Below are 20,412 nucleotides of genomic sequence, written 5' to 3'. Positions count from 1 at the left end.
ACTGAATATGATTTTCTTCACAGAATGACTTTTTGATTTACAGATAGCAGAACTTACAGATTAACCAAAATAAATCGAAAAGGAAACCTTACACAGAGCTCCTCTTTTATATCTCGAGAGTTCTTTGTGTGGTGACTGAGTAGAACTGGTATAGCAAAGTACATTCATATTGACCTCCCTTCCTTAGTGTTTAGGTAACATTTTTCTGAGTGTAATAGTTAATAATCATCAAACTTTTGATAGCACTCCTGCAAAGATTCTTCGTGTGTGTAATTATGTTAAAAATGTATAAAAGAAATTTGACTTTATTTTGTAGAGGAACTGGACTGTTCATATTCAATTTGTTCAGAAGTTGTAATTACTAGCTTATCCTTGATGGATCATTGGTTCCTGAACAAGCCTCATTCTTATTCTCTTTCTCAGCTGGCTTTTCGTTTTCAAATCGATTCAAAATAGAGCATTCTTGATGTCACTGACCTTCCACGCTGTGTCGAATGCCATAGCCAAAATATATCAGTAAACCTGTTGAATGAAGTAAGAAATTTTACATTTCAGTATTAGTAAGTCAGTGGCAAAGGTCCAGAGAAGTTTTTCAGTTCACCCTCATCTAAGGAGCTGATTTCAACTCTCCTGCAAATGTGAACAGAAACAACCTGAACATGAACTGGTGTCACTCGCAGCATCAGTTACCCAATTATGACAACTAGCACCATAAGAAATCAGAGCAGAAGCAAGGCATTCAGCCCATCAAGTCTGCTGGGCCATTCAATGAGATCATGTCGCATCTGATCACTCTGAAACCTACTTTGTTTGTTTTCCCCATAACCTTTGATTCCCTCACTGGTTAAAAATGTATCTACCTTAGCCTTTAATAAACTTAATGATCCAACCTCTACAGTACTCTGCAACAAAGGATTCTGCAAGTTCACTACCATCTTGAACAAGGGGACAACATTTGCTGTCCTCCAGTCAATAGTGCCAGAAGACTACAGGATAGCAAATGTTGTCGCCTTGTTCAAGAAGGGGAATAGAGACAACCCTCATAATTGTAGACCAGTGAGCCTTACTTCTGTTGTGGGCAAAATTTTGGAAAGGATTAGAAGAGATAGAATTTATAATCACCTTGAAAGGAATAATTTGGTTAGGGATATCCAACATGGTTTTGTGAAGGGTAGGTCATGCCTCACAACCTTACTGAGTTCTTTGACAAGATGACCAAACAAGCAGATGAGGGTAAAACAGTTGATGTGGTGTATATGGATTTCAGAAAAGAATTTGATAAGATTCCCCACGGTAGGCTATTGCACAAAATATGGAGGCATGGGATTGAGAGTGACTTAGCAGTTTGGATCAGAAATTGGCTAGCTATAAGAAGACAGAGGGTGGTGGTTGATAGGAAATGTTTATCCTGGAGTTCAGTTACTAGTGGTGTACAGCAAGGATCTGTTTTGGGACAACTGCTGTTTTTCATTTTTGTAAATGACCTGGATGAGGGTGTTGAAGGATGGGTTAGTACATTTGCAGATGACACTAAAGTCAGTGGGATTGTGGACAGTGAGAAACGATGTTGTAGGTTACAGAGGGACATAGATAAGCTGCAGAGCTGAGCTGAGAGGTGGCATTGGAGTTTAATGTGGAAAAGTGTGAGGTGATTCACTTTGGAAGAAGTAACTGGAATACAGAGTACTGGGCTAATGATAAGATTCTTGATAGTGTGGATCAGCAGAGAGATTTCAGTGTCCATGTGCATAGATCCCTGAAAGTTGTCACCCAAGTAGATTGGGTTGTTAAGAAGGCATACAGCATGTTAGTTTTTATTGGTAATGGGATTGAGTTTCAGAACCATGAGATCATGTTGCAGCTGTACAAAACTCTGGTGTGGCTGCACTTAGAGTATTGCATACAGTTCTGGTTGCCACACTATAGGAAGGATGTGGAAGCATTGGAAATGATTCAGAGGAGATTTACCAGAATGTTGCCTGTATGGCAGGAAGGCCTTATGAGGAAAGGTTGAGGGACTTGATGCTGTTTTCGTTAGAGAGAAGAAGGTTAAAAGGTGATTTAATAGAGGGATACAAGATAATCAGAGGATTGAATAGGATGGACAGTGAGAGCCTTTTTCTTTGGATGGTGATGGCTAGCACAATGGGACATAGCTTTAAATTGAGGGGTGATAGGTATAGGACAGATGTCAGAGGTAGGTCCTTTACTCAAAGTGTAGTAAGGGTGTGGAATGCTCTACCTGCAACAGTAGTGGACTTGCCAACAATAAGGGCATTTAAATGGTCATTGGATAGACATATGGATGATAATGGAACTGTGTAGCTTGGATGGGCTTTAGATTGGTTTCACAGGTTGTGATGCAACATCGAGGGCTAAAGGGCCTCTACTGTGCTATAATGATGTCCGTTTTATCTGAGAGAAGAAATCCCTCCCATCTCTATTTTAAAAGTGCAATCCCTTATTCTGAGATTATGTCCCCTGGTCTGAGATTGCCCTACAAGGAGAAACAACCTTCCTGCATCAACCCTGTCAAAATTCCCTGAGAAGTTTGAATGCTTTAACCATCTTGGGAAGATACAGAGAGCCAGCTGGGAGGCTACTGGAAACATGCAACTTGAGGCACAGTGACTCATACATGACCATAACTGCAATGTCAAGGTATAAATGCTCAGAGTCTGCCTAGTAGCAATATGTATGAGGTACCTGTGACCATTAGTGATGAGCTGGATCTCAGCATTAACACTCTTGCCTCTGATGGGGCATCATGGTCTGCCTCAGTGATTGCTTCTGTTATGACTGCTATGGGGCGGCATGGTGGCTCAGTGGTTAGCACTGCTGCCTCATAGCACCAGGGTCCCAGGTTCAATTTCAGCCTCAGGCAACTGTCTGTGTGGAGTTTGCACATTCTCCCCATGTCTGCATGGGTTTCCTCCGGGTGCTCCGGTTTCCTCCCCAGTCCAAAAGATGTGCAGGGCAGGTAAATTGGCCATGCATTAGTCAGAGGGGAAATGTGTCTGGGTGGGTTACTCTTCAGAGGGTTGGCGTGGACTTGTTGGGCCGAAGGGCCTGTTTCCACACTGTAGGGAATCTAAACTAATCTAATCACCTTCCAACACCACCAAGACAGTACTGCTCCTGAATGTTTCTGAGCTCTAATCTTGTCGAGTTGCATTCAACAAGCACTGGTTGTGTAATTTCATAACCCCAACCCCACTTGTGCACCACCATCCTTTCTCTGCTACATTGAAGTTTATCTACAGGCTTCTTCCACTCCCTCCTGGCTACCCACAATACAACACAAATGATCTTCCCACATTCTCACTCCCTGTGACTACTTCTGAGTATTGCACCAACATTTGGCTTGCTTCCCCCAAGTTCTGACAGCACAGAGCCATGCATGTGATTCTTGCTTCACATGATCTTGACCCCTCACTGACTCTCCCACTCTCCTGTTTAGTTCATGGAGTCTACTCTCTATCGCCTTCTCCAACACTGTGTCCTTTGATCTCCATTTCAGTGACCCTGAATTGTCCTGAGTGAACTCAATGAAACCTTACAATAAACCCCTCTCCTTTTGCTGAGCATAATTGAAAGTTGCTTCCTAACATCTCTTGGAATTGCATTTGCTAGGAATGTTACAATTCACTGATTGCTGGCTTCTGAGCATAGCCAAATGCCTACAAATAGAGTATTTCATCACAGAATATAATGGGGAACATCAAGAAGCAGAGAGTCATAGCACATTCAAGTTCCAGAATTAGGTGAATAACTTGGCACAATCTACACTGAATCAAAATAATAAATTACTGAGGAAAATGTCACTTGATCTAGTCTTGAACAGCCTAGGAATTTCTACACTTGTTTTACACTTTATCTTTGACTGAGCAAATCAGTTCAAAATCAGTTCACTTTTTTATTATTCATTCACAGGATGAGGGTGTCATTGGCTAGGCCAGTATTTATTGCCCATCCATAATTGCCCAGAGGATAGTTAAGAGTCAACCACATTGCTGTGGGTCTGGAGTCACATGTAGGTCAGACTGGGTAAGGATGGCAGTTTCCTTCCCTAAAGGGCATGAGTGTACCAGATGAGTTTTTCCTGACAATTAAATCATGGGTTTAGATCAGAGTGGTGCTGGAAAAGCACAGCAGGTCAGACAGCATCCGAGGAACAGGAAAATCAACGTTTTGGACAAAAGCCCTTCCTCAGATGCTGTCTGACCTGCTGTGCTTTTCCAGCACCACTCTGACCGAAACTCTCATTTCCAGCATCTGCAGTCCTCACTTTTGCTAAATGAATCATGGTCCTCTTTGGACTCTTAATTCCAGATTCTTCATTGAAATCAAATCTCACTGACCCACATGATCTGGGTCTTTGGATTGACAATCCAGATTTAATATCACTAGGCCATCACCTCCCCCACAAAGTAACTTGCTGCTGCCTATAATAGACTAAAATATTGTAAGTATTGACTGAATTGCAATATTAACTACTCAAACTGTGGTGAAGGTTCTTACCAATTGCTATCCAAACAGAGAAGCGAATCCAGGTGTCTGCACTCAACTGCACCGTCAGGTAAATGTTTATCAAAATACTGAATATTGGCAGGAATGGTACACACGGCACCTTTTAAAATACAGCAAAGCATACAAGTCAGGATACACGCACGAGACTCGAGGATAGTGAAGTATACAACATTTAACAGTACAGCATCCCCTTGTTATAATTCAGATCATGATCAAACCATTAAAGTTCAAGTATTCTACTGAAGGTCATTAATGAAGATAAATTTGTATAGGTTATTAATGCCACAAGTATTGAAATAAAAGTTATGGATGCCTGTCTGAATTTTATGGCATTCTTCAATTATCCAGTTAGTATCTAAATAAATGTAATCTTTCCAGGGTCTCTGTGGACAACACCATCTCAAATAATAGGAAATAGCAGCAATGAAAATCACCAAACATCAGTGCAACCTATCATAATTGAAGATTCTTTTCTCTGTCATCACTTATAACCATGATACACAATTAAATATAATTCATAATGCTGTACAACCAATTAAGTTGTATTTACATGATTTCCTTAATGTAATACAACATTCCTAGGTACACCAAAAAAGCATAACTGACCAAACCTGACACCAAGCTACGAAAGATATATTAGCAGTGGTGACCAAAAGTTTGTGCAAAAGAGAGATATAAAAGAATATCTTAAAGGAGTACAGCACAAGAGGAGAGTTCAAGAACAAGAGAAAGGCCGGCTCAGTCTTAGAGACTAAGCAGTTCACAACATGGCCACCAATAGGAGTGTAGAGATAAGGAAGGTTGAAGCGACGGAGGGATCTGACAAGAAACAGAAGAAATAGGAGCAAGTGTAGGTAATTCCTCTCTCCAAACTGACTCTACTATTCAACATGATCAGAGCTGATTATCTACTTAAGCAACACTTTCCTGCACTATACCCATTTCTTTTGATGCCTTCAGCATCCAAAAAGCTATTGATCTCTGACTTGACTATACTCAATGACTCAGCATTTAGGGCTCCATCCAAGTAGAAAATTCCAAAGGTTTTCAATGCTTTGAGTGAAAAATACTCAGCTTAATTGTGATAAAGGTTCATAATATGTTATTACTGTTTGAGAGCTTGGGTTCTAAAGTAGGAGAACAATGTAAAAAGCTTTAAGTTCAAGTTATATTCTTATGTTATGTGTTAAGCAAGAGAAGACATAGGTTTTATTTTAATTTTAGAGTGAATGCAGAAATTTGGTGAAAAAAAATCATTCACAACTGAACAAGGAACTTTAGCACAGAGACGGGATGACTCTTCACTGAAATTTGAAAGTTCATATAGTCATTGAGGGATGTAGCATTGAATCTTTCTGATATTTGTAATAAGACCTTTTAAATAGTCCTTAGTGCATCATTGTTCATGCTTTCCATTTATGCACAATAAACTTCTATATCATTTTGTTGAAAGTACATCGGCAACCTGTTGAGAATATGTTCAGTGACTGATGATCGTGACAAATGCCAAAGAAAAAGCAAGCTTATAGTCTATCAAGCCAGACGTCTGACCTCCAGCATTACCATTAGCTGGAATCATATCACAGTACTAAGTGATCAGTCCCTGAGACTATATTCCTCAGTTCTGGACTCCCCAGGCAGGAGAAACATTCTGCCAGTATCCACCATGTCAGATTCCTTATATATTTTATAAGTCAATACGATCATTTTTCAGTCTTTTAAACTCCAATGATTGTGGGCCTCTACTCAAAATTTCCTCCTAGAATAATCCCCTCATCAATGAGTCAATCTAACATACCTTTGTTACACTCTGACCCAGGCCAGAATATGGTGTTAAGTATGCTGACTAAAACTGTATATCCACCAACTCATACATGTAATCTCTACAAGGCCCTATAAAATTGCAACAAGGTTACTCATTTGCATTCACCTGGTAATATATTTGATTCTGCTGTTACGTACTAAATATGAGTGTTATCTTTCTCTAATTTGTGCATAAGATCCCTTGAAATATCAGCATTTCTTAATCTCGCACCATTTTTGAAATGCTCTGCTTTTTTATTTTTCTTAACTAGATAATTTCACATTTCGCCACGTTATATTCCACCAAAAAAAGCCCTTTCCTACTGAATTTACCTGAATAAATCAAAGAATCATAGAACTCCTACAGTGTGGATCAGGCCATTCAGCCCATCAAGTGCAAACAAACCCTCTGAAGAACATCCCACCCAGACCCGCCCCTCTACCCTATCCTTATAGCCTCTGCATTAACCATGGTTAATGCACCTAGCCTGCACAGCTCTGGACTCTATGGACAATTTAGCATGGCCAGTCCATCCAACTTGCACATCCTGGATTTTTTTTTTCAGTCTCTGATTGTCTTGATCACAACACACTTTGCCACTTAATTTTAGGTTATCAGCAAACCAGCTCAAACCTGGTCCCCGCAGGTCTGTTATATCATGGTTCCACACACATGAGTGTTTATTGTCTATGGTCCCATAGCTCCAGAAAGAAGTAAATCTTTATTTAAACCTTCAATTTGCTAGTTAAGAATGGAAACAAAAGCAGGTGTTTTCTTATAAACATGATTCAGTTATGATATAGTTTCACTTTTGAGGCCCTAGGTTATCAATAACTGAAATGCAGCATCCATACTTACTGTACTGCACTTGGTACAACCTGCCAACCCAAAACTGAAATATTTGTTCCTTCACTATTTCTGTCCGTGATCAATCCTCAATACATGTTAATATATTACCCCTAAGCTCATGGGAGCTAATTTTGTACAACAAATTCTTGTACGGCATTCTATCAAAAGCTTTTTGGAAAATCCAAAAATGCTACACTCACTGGTCCCCCATACCTAGCCTAATTGTTACTTTCTCAAAAAATATTCAGCATATTTTATCAAAGATTTCTTCCCTTTCATAAATCCATGTTCAGTCTGCTGAGTTATATCATGATCGTCTAAGTATTGGACTATTGTTGGATTCTAGCATTTCTTGTTCTACTGATGTCAGGCTAATTGGTCTATTTACTCTTTTTGAATTTGCTTGAACAGTGGAGTTATTTTCAATATCTTCCGATCCATAGGTGCCATACTAGATTCTATGAGATTTGATGAGTTCAAATTAAATGATGATCAAAAATGGGAGGCTGATCAAGAACATCGGTGGTGTAGTAATGATGTCATTAGAATAGGCATCTAGAGGCCCAAGCTACTGGTCTAAGGATCATAGACTCACATCCCACCATGTAGCTTTTAGAATTTAAATTTAATTACAAAAAACAATTTACAAGGATGTTGCCAGGGTTGAAGGATTTGAGCTATAGGGAGAGGTTGAATAGGCTAGGGCTGTTTTCCCTGGAGCGCCGGAGACTGAGGGGTGACCTTATAGAGATTTATAAAATCACTAGGGGCATGGATAGGATAAATAGACACAAATTGTTTCCTGGGGTGGGGGAGTCCAGAACTAGAGTGCATAGGTTTAGGGTGAGAGGGGAAAGATATAAAAGAGACCTGAGAGGCAACTTTTTCACATAGAGGGTGATACGTGTATGGAATGAACTGCCAATGGAAGTGGTGGAGGCTGGTACAATTGCAACATTTAAGAGGCATCTAAATAGGTATATGGATAAGAAGGGTTTGGAGGGATATGGGCCAGGTGCTGGCAGGTGGGACTAGATTGGGTTGAGATATCAGGTCGGCATGGACAAATTGGACTGAAGGGTCTGTTTCTGTGATGTACATCTCTATGACTTTATGACTTCATAAATCTCAATTCATTTACAAAAATCAAAAATTGAAACGTAGTTTCAGTTTCATTTTTGGAGAAATGTTCACTGTAATGTTCCTCAGGAAAACAAGTCTGTTGTCCTTCTCATGTTGTTTTTACCTGATCTGACCTAAATGTGATTTCAGGCCCACAACAGTATGGTTGACTCATAAGACCATAAGGCTATATGTTAACCATATGAGTATATATCAACTGGGCATAAGGGCAATTAGTGATGGGCAACATATGTTGTCCTTGCCAGTGGTGCCCACATCCTCCCAAAGGATTTTTTAAGAAGTTGAAATTACTACTCAACCAAAGTTGAATAAGTAGTGTGACAAATCAGCAGCAATAGAAAGGTTGCGAGGTGGTTGTAAAGTAGACCTGGTATCTTCAATGCTAATGTGGAACCCAATGTTGTGTTTGTGGATGTAATTGTGGAAGAGCAGTAAGGAGATGTGACATAGGAGGAGGCCTAAGATAGACTGATTAAATAAATTCAGGTGTACAGATGTTGCACTGGAAAAACACTATGTAAATACAAACAGAGTTATAGTCATCGAGTCATAGAGGTCTATAACATGGAACAGACCATTCAGCCTAAGTTGCCAATGGCACCCAGTTTTCACAAGTAAACTAGTTAGTGGAGCAGTGGCAATGTCCCCACATCTGGACCATTTGGTCTGCATTCACATCAAATCTCACGTTTATGAAACCATGAAGATGTATCATAACACATTGAAGCAGGTTACATAAAACTTTATTTTTTGATCGCTTTACCTTAATGCTTTAGCTGTTTGAAATGCTGCCATTTTTTTCCACCTTCTCCAATGTGTCCACTAAAAATAAAGCTGATGAAAGAATCCAAACACCATTTACCACATAATTGAAATGTTTAATCAAAAAGTTTTGCCCTCCTGAATCAACATTGTAACTTTTATTTATCCTGCCGTCAACATACCATAAATGAGGCTTTCTTCTGGTTTTGAGGTTGTCTCCAGATAATAAATACTGTGACTGCTAATATCAACAGGACCGGCACCAAGCAACCAAGACTCCAGCTCTCTGCTGCAATGATTGAATCCAGCCTAAGAGTGATCATTGCACTTAGAATGCAAATTAAAATGACTGATAAGAGAGAAGTAAGAAGACATAGTTACAACCTCTTCATGATATACAATGATTTAGGTATAGCATTCTAATGGTCTAATTTCCTCTGAGCGTTTTATTACATTAATAATAACACCAGCAGGGATTTTATGTTTGCACATTAACTGTATGCTAATAACATTGCACAGTGGAAGTTAATCCCTTCATAAAATATAGTTTAAAATAGACAACATTGTATTAGTAAAATCCAAACTTCAAAAGAAACAGAGTCCAATACTCTCAATAACTCTATAGAGGGGTGGGCGCTGCAGGTGATGGAGTGCTTTAATTTCCCCTTCCAACTCCATTTTGATTTAGTCCCCCTCCCTCTCTCTACCTTTCCCTCACTTTTGGTATTGTTGCACTTCCCCAGGATTTGCATGTTAATTAATTTGAAATATGGGTGATTTAATGATAGAAGATAATGGAGAAAAAAATCAAGGGTGATTCAGTAATGGGAAATAAAATGTTCAGTTGTGCATTAAAACACTTCTGGATATAAATGAAAGTAAGAAACAGAGTGGATGGGAAGCTAAAATGGGTCTGTTTCCTGTTCCATTCACATTGAGTTCCGATGTTAATGGTGCTTGTATTGGTGGTGGATGAGGCATCTGTGTAAAAACTAACCAGATTCTTAATGTGTTGAAAGGATGTCCCTGGTGTGGGAGTGGGTGGAACTCAACTTGGAGTCTTCTAGATGCAAATCGTGATTTCCAACGCCTTTGCAACTGAGAAATGAGTAAGACATCACAACACTGGCCTTGTGGTAACAAACCGGCCTGAAGACCAAAGGGATCTATCCATATGTGTTTGAAACACCGCTCCATGGTGGCAGCTGGAGGATCTATGATATGTTAGCAGTTATAACTTGTACCATGCTATGAGCTATGTATTAAATTGCTGACCAGACCTTTGACACTTCAGTGACTCTGATACTTTCAAGTTCCTTTGAGTACTCACCTGTTAGTCCCACACAACATGTAACAATACTTGATGACTGCGGTGATGGGAATTGAAGAGGAATTACCAATAAGTTAATGTTGAAAGATTCCTTTGGGGACTCTGTAGTGTGTTCACATTGTTTCTCTTCATTCATTTCAATGCCAACATTCTTACTAAAGTCTGGTTGGTACCTATTGCAAAAAAAAACCATTCTTTTCTTGGTAAGTGGGGTCTCTGTCCAGACAAGGGTGGGGCATATAGATTGAACTCCCAGCAACCTAGAAATATTATGTTTACCTCAAAATAATGATACATATTGCCACCAATGTGTAGGCCAGAAGTGTTCCAATGGACATCATATCAACCAGTGTCTTCAGATCAAATAGGCATGCCATTACAGCTAAGAAAAGCAGACAATAACTGCAAAATGATTTCTGTTTAGCATTCGGGTTAAATAACATACATTGAAAACACTTAGGAAAACTGAACATTATCTTTTCTGCCTGAACTCTTAAATCTCTTTAATGTTTAAGAACGAAGCATAGTCTGGAGAAAGCTGGATTTTAAGCCCACCGAGTCTATTCCAATCAAAGTCCATATGATACTATTTCATAATGCCACACATTCTTATAGATGCTATCAATCCCCTAATTTACAGATCTCTGAGATCGCCTCCTATTACCCTGAGAAAATCTCAAGCAATATAAGACTGATTAGGATTCTACACAGCGTCCACATCTTTTGAGCAACATATTGTGTTCCTATATTAACTCAGGAAATGTTCACAGAATAAATGATGGTAACAGCTATGATCTAAAATTATCAAGTAAATGTTGGAAAATTATTCATAGATTCTGACCCTGACCCCAGGTGGAAAACAGACTTTCCTTATGGTTTTAGTGATGATTTTTTTTTGTTTGGATTGCGAAGGATTTCCGATTCAATTACATATGGCAGGCAGGTTCTAGTGGATAGAAGGCCAATCAGACAGCCTCCAGCTTCAGAGGAGAAGGTGGCTTCAGTCAAGAGTAAGTAAGTGAGAGGTAGCTCAAGTTGCAGTCTGCTACTTTTAAAAAATATATTCAGAAAGTACAAAAAAGCAGCCAGGCCACCACTGGTGAGGTGGAGGGGGTGTGCCCCTTGACAAATGTCATCTGGAGGGAAGGACAGAGAGGCTGGAGGTCTCCCTAGAGTATTAGCATCCTGAACTACATACTTAGTGGCTTCTTCCAAGCAGTCTATTTCCCCCCTCTTCGCCCACTGCATCAGAAACTGAAAGTTGATTAGAAAATTCGAGTCAGCCTCCTAAAATTACCTATAACAAGCTTCTTAACGAGCCTCATGGCCAAAGTAGTGCTGGGTAAATAAGCACTACTGCTATTAGGTGGAAAAGAAATTAAAATAAAACAGGAGTTTCAGACTCTCCTCATGGGGTGGCATGGTGGCTCAGTGGTTAGCACACTGTTGCCTCACAGCACCAGGGACCCAGGATTGATTCCTCGGGCAGCTGGCTGTGTGGAGTTTGCACATTCTCCCTGTGTCTGTCTTTGTGGGATTCCTCTAGATGGTCTGATTTCCTCCCACAGTCCAAGATGTGCAGGCCAGGTGAATTGGTCTTGCTAAATTGCCCATAGTGTTAGGCGCATTAGTCAGGTGTAAATATAGGGTAGGGGAATGTGTCGGAGTGGGCTACACTTTGGAGGGTTGGTGTGGACTTGTTGGGCCAAATGGCCTGTTTCCATGCTGTAGGGAATCTAATCATTCTAGGGACTGACTCCCACATGGCTGGCCACAGCCAATGTACTGTGAGAGTTTCCTTGTCTAGGAAGACATTTGCTTTCTGTTTTTCTTCTTTATTTAAAAAAGTTAGGAGAAAAAAGGTGGTGCTGGGAACAGAATCAGGAAACTAGCACACCAGTTAGTTCTGATATTTATATGGCTCATCTCTAGATGACCTTGAGAAAGTGGCAGTGAACAATCTTCTAGAACTACTTGGGTCCATTTGGTGTAGCTGTATCCACAGTGGTTTTAGGGAGGGTTCCAATGGTTGCAGTGGGTGACTGGAACTGGGATGGGCTGGTTAGCCCATCTACAAGGTGTCGTGGGGCTGAACCTGCGCCCAAGCAGGCAGTGAAAGTATCCAGACCTCAACACTTTCATCCTGGCCTGCTGTTAGGCCTACTTCCACTCACCTCCAGAAACCTTTTCTGTCCCTCATCCTGCACGGGAAAATTCAGGGTAACTGATTATTCTGTTCCGCTTCCATTCATTTTGATTAACAAGATACCTAACATGCCTAATCTCCACATCCCAGAGTCTGGAATGCCACTGTATTTTCAGGCTTGTCCACTTCTGTTCCCACCCTAGTGCGGCCCAAAGATTTTACTGGAAGTACAGCATTGAAAATATTCTTAATGCATTATCGATTTATTTGAAAAAGCAACAAATGCTGAGAGAAAGCAGAGTGTATTTTCATTGTTTGAAAATCTGCTAAGCCAATAATATATGGACATTTTCAGCCCCAGCTATAAGGTTAACAAATAACCCTTCTTACCAGAAATGCTTGCTGAAATTATTGTGGCAATAACTGGGGTGTGACGTTTACTCAGTTTTGCTAGAAAGTCAAACAGTAAGCCATCCCTTGCCATAGCAAACAGGATGCGGGGTAAAGGGAACATCATGCCCAGCAGGCTGTGGAGGAATAAATCAGAATTAGAACCAAAATCCAAACTAAAAGGAAGTGAGAGATATGCAGTGCTCACCAAATGTCTAGCCTGTCAAATGTTTAAGAATAAAACAATAACATATAATGGCACTAATGGATGAACTGTAGAAACTAGGAACAGGAATGCGCACCTGCTCTGCCATTCAATACATTCATGAATAATCTTCTACCTCAAATATATATCTCTATCTACCTTCTGTCCATATCTCTCAAAGTCTTTGATAGCTAAAAGATTAAGAGTCACTTTCTTAAGTATGCTCAGTGACCCAGCATCCTCAGCCGTCAGAATTCCACAAGTTGACTACTCTCTGAGGAAAGAAATGTTTCCTATCGCAGTCCTAAATCGCCTAACCTGAAACTGAAGCTCAGAATCAGGCCATTATTGAAGGAAACACCTCAGAATCATTTAAATTAATCAGTTGGGTAGATCCCAAGATGCCATTGTCACCCTCCCAAAAGCCAATGAAATGGCAAAGCTGTAGGAGAAACAAATACAGGACGTTTGCTCGAAATGTCAATTCTCCTGCTCCTCAGATGCTGCCTGACCTGCTGTACTTTTCCAGCACCACACTCTCGACTCTGATCTCCAGCATCTGCAGTCTTCACTTTTGCCTATGTTAGATATATTGGTTTGTTCACATTGTGAAGCATGGTAGTATTACCAATGTCAGGAATGACCAGCAGGGGGAGTTGAGTGCATTCAATCTTGCAAACCCAAGCACTGGCAGCACATTTTCAGGTTTAAATGTATATCATCACACCAAAAGCAGCATAAACATTTTAATCATCTGAAAAGGCTCTGGAGAATGAGAGAATCCAGGAAATGGAAAATGAAAAAAGAAGGAAAAGTATATATTTAACTATACATTTTTGGGTGAAGTCAAAGAGGGCAAGCAGAGGCCCTGGCTCGGGGTTGATTAGCTCAGTTGGCTGTGCGGCTTGTTTGTGATTATAGAATGATGCTAGTGGCATGGGTTCAATTGCTGTGACTGGCTGAGATTACCATAAAGGGCTCTCCTTTCCAACCCCTTGCCTGAGATGTGGCGGTCCTCAGGTTAAAGCATTGCCAGCCACCTCTCTCTTATGAGAGAGCAGCCATGTAGATAAAACTCGAGTTACTTTACCTCTTAATCTTTACTGAATTGCTAGGCTTCAAGAAAGTGTTAAACTGGACAAGTGATAAACTGTGAGCATCAGACTGCAAGGTCCAAGGGAGCCCAGATCTTCAGGTACAAGTTCAGTTTTCTCCCACACTTAGCAACAAGTGGAGAGAGTTTAACAATACTCTTGATGTCTTAAAGACCGAAGCCACATTTATCTTTAGTAGAAAGGCATACATACAGGTAGGGCTGCTTGAAATATTGGATGCAATATTGCACAATGCAAATAGGATAGAATTTCAGAAAAAATTCCCTCAAACTTTGTAAAGGTCTGGAAATGCTCAAGAAAGAACATTGCATCACATTACTTCAAGTCACCCAGAGAATATCTATATGTACTTCCAGGAATGTCTCACACTCATTGTTCAAGAAAGGGAAGGTTCTACATGGCAGTATGCAACAAAGTCAACTGCTACAGAGCCAACAAGGTAGTGTCAGGACTGTTGACAGTTCCTGAGCCCAATGAGAGCTCAGTTTATGTGTAGACCTTACACAATTGATCAAGGCAGTCCATGATGACTACGGAGCTAACCACCCAATAGTGTGCTCCTTATAAAATTAGGTGCAAACACCAGCTTTTGTAAAGTACCTCTAGACTACAAGTCAATGTTGCCATTCTGGTGATTTTACTTTAATCACTGACCTCTTACAATTTAATTTGCACCAGAAACATTTCCACAAGCAATGTCTCAAATGCTTGAAGGGAACATGAGCAGTAATCATTTCATTACAGAGAACATACTTGGACACACTAAAAAGGAGCATGATCAGTGCTTGTGAAGTTATGAAAGTATTGCAGAATGTAGGCCTCATGCTCAATGGGAATTGTCAATTTGCAAAGATAAGAATGAGATTATTCACCTATATCATGTAAGAGAAAGGAATCATGGTAAATCCTAGGAAAATGAAGGCAATAAACGAGTTTACACAACCAGAGTGTCAATGATGTCCAACTTTTTGTGGAAATGGTCAACCAGGTGGAGAAATGTATTCGAAATCTGGCTATAATCATAGAATATTGGAGAGCTTCAGAGGAAAATTCAATAGTTGGCTTTGAAAAGGTTAAGACAGAAATGACTTTGCTTTGATGTACTAGCTCACTATAATCCCAGATTACCCATAGTATTGGTTACAGATTCATCTTCCTCAGGATTAGGCACATGCTCATTTCAGTTTAGGATGACATGTGTTGAAAGCCAATCTAATTTGTATCTTGAGCATTTGCAGAATCAGAAGAACACAATGTAAATATAGAGCAAGAGCAATTAGTTGAGGCTGTAAGTGTTTCTCAGTTTTAGTGTGTCAGACATTGTTCTGCAATTCAAGAATGATGAGTTTGAGGTTCACAACAGAATCACAGTCAATCATGTCATGAATTCTCCTCTTCTTCTAAAGACTATTAGAGAAGCCACAAGAGTGTTAAAACCCTGAAGTTGTTAATGGTCAAAAACACTGATTGGAATTTATCTTTACGAATCACATCAATGCTTTTGAGTAATGAAAGTTCGCTGTTAGAGTCACTAATGAGTAAATGATTGCGAACAGATATTCCATAATGATAGCAAAATCCTTGGACTAAGTCTAAAATCACAAGACCAGAAGAGAATTAGAAAAATTGAGAATGACCCCAAAAGGAAACAGCAGAGATAGTACAATTCTAAGCCCACAGTGAAGATTTTGTCAGGTTTGGTACCATGCAGAAGGTTTGGCTCAGAAATAATAAATCAGAAGGTACAGTCCTAAGAAAAGCAGTTCAGCCAAGTCTTACACTGTTTGAATACCAGTAGGAGCACTCAGAATGAATAGAAAGCATTGATTTTTCTCAAAGCATTGAGAAAGAATCAGTAGGAATATACAGAAAATGGATGATGAGAACAGGATAACGTCAACTACCTTGCAATATGGTACACTAATTACAGAAATGGTGGCAGATCATTACCTCATGAAACAATCGTGTGAACCACAGTAAGACAAGCAGCAAACATTCCACAAAGGTATTTGGACATGGAGGCATGGGGAGGGAGCATCCGGTGGAGATCGTGAGAACGTAAATAGTTCCAATAAATTGTTGAAGTAATGATAACATAAGAGTTGAGAGAAACTTGGGGGGAGATGTAACATAAAAAGAAGACTAATGTTAATTATATGATGTCAAGGTAAAATCAGAGAGCATAGGATTGTTTTCTCATTGGACAGAAAGAGAGACAACTGTTGGTGGCTTAACCTGAGGGTCATCACACCTCAGGTGAAGAGAGAGGTTGAAGAGGCAAGTCCTGATGGCATTGTAAAACAGCTGTCCAACCAACTGAGCTAACTGACCCCACTGACAAGAATGGAACAATTGTACTTGAGTGCTATAATACAAAGTTCAGCAACCTGTGCATTAGATTGCAAAAAAGAGGGCTTGTTGGACCTCCTGAGAGTCAGACTATAGTCACTCCTAAACAAAGCAGACTCTATGGGGACTCATTAGGGTTTCATACATGATTTTGTTGCACCTTTATGGAAACAGCTCAAATCATCAAGCACAGTAATAAATTAATTTCTTGGATATGTTATGTAGGAAGCAACATGCAATCTTAATGCATTTAAGGAACTAATTAGATTACCATCATACCTTGTTGAAAGTGCACACAGAGAGCCCACAGCTACAAAGTATCTTGCAGGACTCCATCGCACATATTCAAAGGCCACAGGGATTGGGCTTTGAGTATCAAGCAGATAGTAAGGTATCATAAGTGTAAGAGCAGCAGAAACCCCAAAGTAGGCTAAGCAGCAAATGAGAAGAGATGCTATAATCCCAACTGGGATGGACTTCTGAGGACTTTTCACCTCTTCACCTGGGAAAATAATAAAATAAAAAGAATCAGTGTGAGATACAATGGAGAAAAGTAACATGAGATTCTTTCCAGATCCTTTAAACAATACTACTGCAAGCCACAGCTACAATAATAATTTGCTTTCCTCTTGTAATTGTCATTGAAAAACAATAACTTTGAAACTGATTTGACATTAATAGTGAAAGGTTCTGAAATAATAATTAATAAGTTAAAGAATTATTTTAGCCAGTGTGATCAATGTATTTCCCTTGGAGTGGTTCACTTGACTATGGATTTAAAATCTATCCCCTGCAGCCCTACTTCATTGAATCATCCCTCACAAAGCATGGGAGGAATGAATGGTGTAGATGTCTTCAAATCAACTTATTCACAGATGATATGATGCACCTCAAGAGCAGCTGGACCTTTAACACCAGACACTTGGCTTAGAGGTACAGACACCACAGAGGTGTGTCATGGTGACTCACTGGTTTGCACTGCTGCCTCATAGTGCCAGGGATAGAGGTTCAATTCCTGCCTTGGATGACTGTCTGTGTGGAGTTTGCACATTCTCCCCATGTCTGCATGAGTTTCCTCCAGGTGCTCCAGTTTCCTCCCACAGTCCAAAGGTGTACAGGTTAGGTGGATTGGCCATGCTAAATTGTCCATAGTCAGGGGTAAATGTATGGGAATGGGTCTGGGTAAGTTACTCTTCGGAGGGTCGGTGTGGACTTGTTGGGCCAAAGGGCCTGTTTCCATACTGTAATCACTACCACTGCACTACAGAGCCCATGGGTGGTGCGTAACTGAAGGATAAACATCAACTTACAGAGAAATAATTACAATATGCTGGTGGACTTTTGCTGGGTTACATAAGAACATTATGGGTGGCACGGTGGCACAGTGGTTAGCACTGCAGCCAGAGACCCGGGTTCAATTCCCGCCTCAGGCGACTCTTTCTGTGTGGAGTTTGCACATTTTCCCTGTGTCTGCGTGGGTTTCCTCTGGGTGCTCCGGTTTCCTCCCACAATCCAAAAAAAAATGTGCAGGTTAGGTGAATTGGTCATGCTAAATTGCCCGTAGTGTTAGGTGAAGGGGTAAATGTGGGGGAATGGGTCTGGGTGGGTTGCGCTTCAGCGGGTCAGTGTGGACTTGTTGGGCTGAAGGGCCTGGTTCCACACTGTAATCTAATCTAATTTTAAAAATCTAACTATATAAGCAATAGGAGAAGGAATATATCATGCAGTCTTTCCAACCTACTCCACCATTCAAAACAATCACGGACAATCTTCAACTTAAATAATACTGCTCCCCATTCACAAAAATACAGAGGAACATCGATTATCCAAATGAGATGAGTGAGCACTATTTCGTTCGGATAATTGATTATTCGGTTAATTGATTTCCTTTTGGGCTCAGAGTTTTCAGTGAAGTCTGCTCGCTGTTCAGGAGACTAGGCTGTAGCACACTGCGTGCGAGACTCCATGCACCCCCGTCTACTCCCACGCCGCCACCCCCCCCCCCCCACCCCCAACCCTGTCCATTCCACCCTGAACCCCTGCCTGCCCCCAACCCCGCTCTCCCAACCCCACCCCCCCACCATCCTCTCACCCCCTCTCTGGGGGAGCCGGACTGAACTTCAACAGTGAGACTGATGCTGCCTTTGTGTGGTAAGTCTCCAAATAGCGTGCGTACACACACACACACACACACACACACACGACAATGTTGGAGAGATTATCTGGGGAAGGGGTTCAGGGTTCACGCCTGTATTGAACTCCAGGGAAAGCGTGGGGGGAAGAGAGAGAGATGGCGGGAGGTCAGTCATTTAGAGACGGTGCCTGGACTGTCCAGGACTGTCCTCAGCAGCACTTCAGTGAGTCAAGTTCATTTTTAATCATTGTACCTGTAAACAATAGACGTGATCAGGGTTGAAACAGCTCTTTGACATAATGTTTCTATTGGGCCCTTGAGGTCACCTTCAGATAATCCAATATTCGGATAATTGATATTCAGATAATCAAGGTTCCTCTGTATTTCAAAGGTCAAGAATCTATATATGTCACCTATAAATGTGATTCAACAATGACCACAATCTTCAGGGGTAAAAAATTTTTAAATATTCATAACCCTTTTGATGAATAAACCGCTTTTCCTCTAAATTGAAATGAACTGTCCCCTTATCTTGAGACTGTGCTCATCATGTTCCAGACTATCCAGTGAGATGACAGATTTCAGATTATAGTCCCAGAATTTTCTCCAATACTTTGTCTCTACTGATATTAATGATATATCACTGTCGATCCTGTGAATACTGTTTCCTTTGAATCATGTACGTTCCAATGAGATGCCCTCACAAAATTCAAAATTCCATAAATTTTATTTACTCAGTCTGTCATACAGGATACATTTTCATGCCAGGAACTAATATAGAATGTTTTCAATGTTTGCAATAAATAGAGCATAGAACATAGAGCATTACAGCACAGTACAGGCCCTTTGGCCCTCGATATTGCGCCGACCTGTGAAATCAATCTGAAGCCCATCTAACCTACTGTATTCCATTCTCATCCATATGTCTATCCAATGACCATTTAAATGCCCTTGAGGTTTGTAAGTCTACTACTGTTGCAGGCAGTGTGTTCCATGTCCCTACTATTCTCTGAGTAAAGAAACTACCTCTGACATCTATCCTATATCTATCACCCATCAGTTTAAAGCTATGTACTCTCGAGCTAGCCATCGCTATCCAAGAAAAAAGGCTCTCACTGTCCAACCTATCTAACCCTCTGATGATCTTATATGTCTTAATTAAGTCACCTCTCAATCTTCTTCTCTCGAAAAAAAAAGCCTCAAGTCCCTCAGCCTTTCCTCTTAAGACCTTCCCTCCATACCAGGCAACATCCTAGTAGATCTCCTCTAAACTGTTTCCAAAACTTTCGCATCCTTTCTATAATGCAGTGACCAGAACTGTACACAATACCCCAAGTGCGGTCACACCAGAGTTTTGTACAGCTGCAAGATGACCTCATGGCTCTGAAACTCAGTCCCTCTACCAATAAAAGTTAACACACCATATGCCTTCTTAACAACCCTTTCAACCTGTGTGGCAGCTTTCAAGGATCTGTGTACCTGGACACCGAGATCTCTCTGCTCATCTGCACTACCAAGAATCTTACCATTAGCCCAGTACTCTGCATTCCTATAACTCCTTCCAAAGTGAATCACCTCACACTTTTGTACATTAAATTCCATTTGCCACCTCTCAGCCCAGCTCTCTATTTATCTATGTCCCTCTGTAACCTACA

At 40.6% G+C, this 20,412-nt stretch overlaps 1 protein-coding gene across 1 annotated transcript in view; it reads right to left on the bottom strand.

Moving 5' to 3' along the window:
- Window positions 1–361: 361 nt before the first annotated feature.
- LOC122556894 (cationic amino acid transporter 2-like) overlaps window positions 362–20,412 on the bottom strand; it is a 41,103-nt gene continuing 21,052 nt past the window's right edge. The window contains 7 exon segments of the mRNA XM_043704152.2: window positions 362–522; window positions 4,522–4,630; window positions 9,271–9,437; window positions 10,419–10,591; window positions 10,698–10,800; window positions 12,955–13,091; window positions 16,903–17,125. Of these exon segments, the coding sequence (XP_043560087.2) occupies window positions 362–522; window positions 4,522–4,630; window positions 9,271–9,437; window positions 10,419–10,591; window positions 10,698–10,800; window positions 12,955–13,091; window positions 16,903–17,125 (1,073 nt within the window).

This window comes from Chiloscyllium plagiosum, unplaced genomic scaffold (assembly GCF_037043375.1).
Source record: "Chiloscyllium plagiosum isolate Xiang-an unplaced genomic scaffold, Cpla_swu_hap1 HiC_scaffold_16, whole genome shotgun sequence".
Taxonomy (NCBI): Eukaryota; Metazoa; Chordata; class Chondrichthyes; order Orectolobiformes; family Hemiscylliidae; genus Chiloscyllium; species Chiloscyllium plagiosum.
The sequence above is the reverse complement of the archived record's forward strand: the minus strand, read 5'-3'. Positions and strand labels throughout refer to the sequence as shown.